Genomic DNA, 5,801 nt, shown 5'->3' on the forward strand with positions numbered 1-5,801 from the left:
GGGGCAGGTCCCCCTTGGGTGCTGTGCGCAGCAGGACCTGTGCCCCATGGCTGGGTCTCTGGGCCCCAGTCTCCAGGGGCGCCTGGGACTGCACCATGGGGGAAGACGGCGAAGCGGCAGCAGGTGTCTGGAGGTGGGACGGTGCCCCTGATGGGGAGCTGACAGAGGAGGGCCGGGAGCCCCCCAGGCTGGGCTGGGACCTGCGCACCTGCCTGGTGAGCAGTGTGGCCTCAGGGGAGAGCGGGCTGGAGATGGAGGAGGGTGGCAGGAAGATGTGGGCCTGCAGGCTGTGCTGATGGGGCAGGGGAATGGCCACATTGGGGGGGGGGGGCCCCGGGGCGCATGCACCAGTGGCTCCCAGATCACCGGCTTGCCACTCAGCTCCCGGCCCATCGCCATCTGCTGCAGGTCCTGGATGTTGTGGGCCATGTCCTGGTCGTGCTTCACGATCTGCTGGATCATCTCATTGTTCATGGGCCCTGTGCTGTGCTCAGCTCGCTTGCGGAGCAAGATAGAGTTCTTCTTCCCTGGATGAGAGAGAGCAGTGTCACCAACCCTGGGAATGCTGGCTCTTGGGGACACTGGAGGGCAGAGTGGCAGTGGGGAAAGGACAATGAAACCTCACCAGTGAGCTGAAGGGAAGCAATACTCTGGGGAGGGTCTGGGCTGGGACAGAGGGAGAAGCATGTAGAAAACAGGGGAATCCTGGCTCCAAAGGTTCCAGGCTGGGGGCTGGGAGCTGGGGTCCTGCTTGTCCTCCATAGACTAGGGGGGTTGAGGACAAGCACCTGGTCAAGGCCAGACAGTGCAAATAGGGGGAGGGGGAAGTGTGATGGCTCCCCTGGGAAGCTTGTCATTGCCTGGATCTTGCCTGGGAGGACAGGGATTCTGGAGGCTCCCTCCCTCCCTGTCTTTCCCTGCACCCTCATTGCTGAGCACCCATGGGGCTCGGGTGCCATAATACACAGGGTCCATTATGCCATCACTCATGGGGCTAAAGATGCCATCATCCATGGGGTCCATGATGCTGTCATCTATGGGGTTGGGGTGCCATGGCCACAGGAGCAGGCACAAAAGGAGCTGAGCTGGGCACAGGGCTACTCCTCACCTAGGCGGTCCAGCCGGTCCATGGCCACTGTTTCGAAGGCCCGGCGCATCATGGGATACTCCTCCAGCACCTCGTTGAAATTATCCACCGACAAGGAGTAGAGGCGGCAGTAGGTGTCAGCTCGCACGCTGGCTGTTCGCCTGCCCCGTGTCAGCAGGCAGATTTCTGCAGGGAGACAGGTTTGTATGTCGGAATGATACAGCCATGCAACCCATTCCAAACAGCCTCCCCAGATAACGGGAGCTGGAGTGGGGACAGGACTGCCTGGCACTCCCACATCCTGCACAGGAACTGAGCATGATTCAGGAGGAGGGACAGACCCAGGAATCCAGGCAGCTGTGGCTGTGCCCTCAGCCTTTTCCTTCCTCCCCAGGCCATGCAGACACCCCTGGGCACGGCTGCTGTGGTTGCCCAGTCCCCCTGCTCTCCCAAACCTGCCCCCATAGCCTGGCTCAGGCATTCTGCTCTAAACCACCCTTCCCTCCGGCCAGAGCCAGCCAGAATTCAGGGCTCTGGCTGTTGGCCCCTCTGACTAAATCTGCTGGACAAGGTGCCCCATAAGAACAAGGGTGGTGGTCTTCTGAGCCCCAGACCCTGCTGTGAGGTGGATGCAAAGTCTTTGGCACTGGACAAGAGGAGATGGGCAGAGGGTGCAGCAGGCAGAAACATCAACTTCAGCCCCATGACAGCTCACACTGTTCTGTGCTCTCCAGCTCCCCCAGCTCAGCCTCACCCCCGAAGTAGGAGCCATCAGACAGCTTTGTCTCCTTGTTGCCTTTGGTGAGGATGCTGACCACCCCATGCTGGATGAAGTACATCTTTTTGCCCACAGTGCCCTCACGGATGATGAAGTCCCCAGGCTGGAAGACCTCAAAGCGCAGCTTGGTCAGCATGGCGGTCACAAAGTTGGGGTCTGCGTTGGCAAACAGAGGCATGTTGGCCACCAGGTTGCGGCAGTTGAAGTTGATGATTTCCTGTGGGGTGAGAAGCAGGTCAACAGAGACATCACTGAGCCTCACCCCAGCAAGCACTGGCCCCTCTCCCTCAGGTCACCAGCACTGGGGTGCCAGCCTGTACCTCTTTGAGTGGCTCGCTGAGCTCCCCCAGGATGTTCTCCTCGTCAAACATCTTGCCCTGGTAGCGGTGCTCATAGTACTCGTGGATCCGCTGGCGTGTGTCCCCAGGCAGCTTGTGGAATGACATGTACTGCTCCACTTGCTTGTACTGTGGGAACAAGGCAGAGCCACACAGGGCTGCGTTGAAGTGAGATGCACTGCATCAGAGGCCAGAGGCACGGCTGGCCAATGCTTTTCTTCTCCTCAGCAGTGGAAGCAACTGCTGCTGGAGCTAGGATCCAGACACTCCTGCTCCAGAGCTGTGTCACCTTTGGGGCAGAGGATAGGACCACCATGTGCTCAGAGTCCTAGGGCAGAGGCCAGGATGGCACCTCACTATGCCAAGGTGAACCCAAACATCATGAATAGAACATCTCCACCCAAATGGCCAGCCTGACCCCTCTCCACACCCCAAGCTGAGTGGCAAGGGCAGAGATGGGGGCAGGAATCAGCAGGGCAGGGTAGCACTCATGGAGCTGGGTCTGAAGCTAGACCCACTCGTGCCAGGGCACCTTCCCCCAGTACTCAGGCACCCACTACACCACCTGCTGACCTTCTCCTGGTACTGGCGCCGGGACGAGTCCAGGGACTGGATGAGGGCAGTGGCGTGGCCGATGAACATGGCATAGCAGGTGGCCCCCACAATCATGCTCAGCATGGTGAGCCAGACGTCGGTCATGCCCTTGGGTGCCTGCTGCCCATAGCCAATGCACAGCATGTGGCTCATGGCCTTGAAGAGGGCGTGCGAGTACTGCTTCCCCCAGGAGTCGTTCTGTGGACAAGGGAACAGCAGCACTCGGGGGTCTGTTGGAAGGAGCTGCTGGGCTGAGCTCTCCAGTACCCCCCCTCCAAGTCCAGAGCCCGGGTGAAGAAAAGGTTTCTGCTGTGTCCAAGCCCAGAGGGCAGAGCTCTGCTCTGGGAGGAGGCACTGGGGATTGTGCGAAGCCTTGACCTCCTGCTCTGGGGAGGAGGCAGAAGCCCCACTGCTTCATTCCCTCCTGGCATGAGAGATTCCCCTAGCTGCTCCAGTTCCAGCAGCAATTGGAGATGGGAAGGTGATGCAGAGATTCCCTCTACCCCATCTCACTGCTGTTGCAGGGCTATGACCAGAGAGATGTTGCTCAGCAGCACATGGATCCAGGCAGCTCCAGCCTTAGAGTACAAGATGTTTAACCAAATCCTCTCCTCCCTGTGTCACCCCTGCCCAGGGCACTCACCACCATGTGGTTGATGTAGACCCAGCAGTCCTCTGGGAAGTCTTGCAACATGGGCACCAGGAACTGGAGGCAGCCATCCCAGTGACACAGCAGCAGCATCATGCCAATGAGGTTGAAGATCCTCACTACAGCACTGGCCAGGTCATATGTCATATGGAAGATCTGGGGAAGAGGCAGGAGTGGAGTCCTTGCAGTCTGGCCAGCTGTACCCCACAACCAAGGACCTGATCTGACCTGAGACCCCAACCAGGGGCCTGGGGCCCCCAGCCCAAAGGTTTCTCACCTCCTCCCATTGGTGGATGTAGCGGATGAGGCGTGAGAGGCGCAGCAGGCGCAGCAGGCTAAGGATCTTGGTGAAGCGGACGATGCGCAAGGCCCGAGCTGTCTTGTAGACATCAGAATCCACCTGGGTCTCCAGGTCAACGATGAGGAAGATGTAATCAACTGGGATGGAGGAAATAAAGTCAACCAGGAACCAGCTCTTCAAGTACTTCATTTTGATGGTGTGAGGGTCAAGGATGATCTCTGTGTTGTCCTCCACCACGATGCCTGTCCGGAAGTTCAGCACCAGATCAGCCAAGAAGAAAGTGTCCGAAAGCACGTTGAAAACGATCCAGGGTGGGGTGTTTTCATCCTTGAAGAAGGTGATGCCCACAGGCAGGATGATCAAATTCCCCACCATCAGGAACAGCATTATGAGATCCCAATAAAACCTGCAGGTAAGGAGCATGGGAGACAGAGTGGGGCAGGCAGGAGTGGAGAGAGTGGGTTAGAGAGCAAACCTAGGGTCAGAGGTAGAGTCCAACACATCATGGAGAGACAGGTGCTGGGGACACCACATGTGCCTGCCCACATGTGCCCCACTGCTCGGCTGGGACACATCAAGCATATGTGTGCAGAGAGGAGGAATTATGCACCAGCTCTTGAGGCAGAGCAAGGCCAAGGATCTGGGGGAGCAAATGTCACCCCACATGTGGAGGAATGGAGGCTCCTCCCTTTCCTCGTGGCATGCAAGTGCATGCAGACCTATACCCCTGTCCCACACTTGACATCTGTCCTGAGGAAAACTCTGGCTGGACATGGGCTTTACTCCTTGGAGCTCCTTGTCACCCTCCAGCTGCCCACCACCACCACCCAGGCTGGCTTAGGAGGATTTAGAATAAGCTTTGCTGGTTATGCAAAAGGAGTACCAAGCTCCTGGGGCAGTCGAGGGACTTGGGGGACAGGAAGGCAGTTGGGATTGTCAGGATTGTAGCATGGGTGAGCCAGGCAGGGACAGACAAGTGCCACCACCATGGGGAAGGTGGGAAAAACACATCTAACCCCAAAAGAGGCTGCTCATGAGCAGTAGGCAGAAGCTACAGAGCCCTGAGCCTGCAGAACCCTCATCCACCTCCTTTCTTTGAGAGTGGAAAAGCTGAGAGGCTTCAGAGGAAAAGCCAAGAGATACCAGGCAGCAGTTTCTTAACGTTTGTTTATGCCATGAAATTCAGCCTTCCCATTCACAGGGAAATGTGGCTGGGATGTTTTCATTCTTCACACAAACACATGTAACATAATTTCTTCACAAGGTGACAGCTCCTACCACAGCTTGGTGGCCTCCTGGGTTCCCCACTCAGAGTTTTTATGTGTGTCTAGCAAAACAAGTCCAGCTCTCACCTTGCCTAAGCAAGAATTGCCTCCTGTACCCCCCACTGTGCTGTGAGGAACACTGAGCACCATGCAGGGAAATCACCAGAACCTGCAGCTGCCCTGCCCTGGCGGGAGCTCTTCATCTAGGCTCAGACTTCCACTCCTCAGTTGTTCCCTGCTCTGTGCTGGGCCGAACGTGCAGGGCCCTGAGCTCAACGGCCTTTATGTATCCCCATAATGGGATAAACATAAGTATAATCTCACCGGCTGTCCACCTGCCAGCTGGCTTCGTGTCACCTTCAGTGACTTCAATCACTGGCTGTGAAAGCTGCTCCACTGAGCTCGGGTTCCCAAACTTTGGGGCAGCTTCCCCAGGAAAAGGACTCTAAGGACCAGCAGCCCACAGTGCTGCCCAGAGCAGCACAAGGAGTTGGCTACAGGTGCTGAGGACCTGCGGCAGGTGCTGGCCCTGCTCCAGGGTGCTCTGCCAGGCTCAGGACATCAGCCGTGTCACAGCTTCCTGCGGGAGATGACTGCCTGGCAGCTTCAAACCCCGTAGAGAAAGCCCACCCTACATGACTCAACATCCCCGTGACACCCAGTTCCTCCCACATCATCCATCCCTGAGCTCTTCCTGTGATCCCGGTGACACCGTAAGCCAGGCCCGGCTCCTCGCAGGTAGCCCTGTCCTTCAGCAGCTCCCGGAGCTGTGCCGGGCAGGCTCCCGGG

General features: G+C 57.8%; 1 protein-coding gene across 1 annotated transcript in view; it reads right to left on the reverse strand.

The window, feature by feature from the left end:
- Nucleotides 1–4,492, reverse strand: part of HCN3 (hyperpolarization activated cyclic nucleotide-gated potassium channel 3) — a 5,036-nt gene extending 544 nt beyond the window's left edge. Inside the window, exons 1-8 of the mRNA XM_009996123.1 lie at nt 4,473–4,492; nt 3,724–4,153; nt 3,441–3,602; nt 2,777–2,995; nt 2,186–2,332; nt 1,842–2,082; nt 1,109–1,273; nt 343–527 (exon numbers count right to left, since the gene is read on the reverse strand). Coding sequence (XP_009994425.1) covers nt 343–527; nt 1,109–1,273; nt 1,842–2,082; nt 2,186–2,332; nt 2,777–2,995; nt 3,441–3,602; nt 3,724–4,153; nt 4,473–4,492 — 1,569 coding nt within the window. The remainder of the gene's footprint in view (nt 1–342; nt 528–1,108; nt 1,274–1,841; nt 2,083–2,185; nt 2,333–2,776; nt 2,996–3,440; nt 3,603–3,723; nt 4,154–4,472) is intronic.
- Between the last annotated feature and the right edge of the window lie 1,309 nt (nt 4,493–5,801).

Source organism: Chaetura pelagica, unplaced genomic scaffold, assembly GCF_000747805.2.
Source record: "Chaetura pelagica isolate M959 unplaced genomic scaffold, ChaPel_1.0 scaffold270, whole genome shotgun sequence".
Lineage (NCBI taxonomy): Eukaryota > Metazoa > Chordata > Aves > Apodiformes > Apodidae > Chaetura > Chaetura pelagica.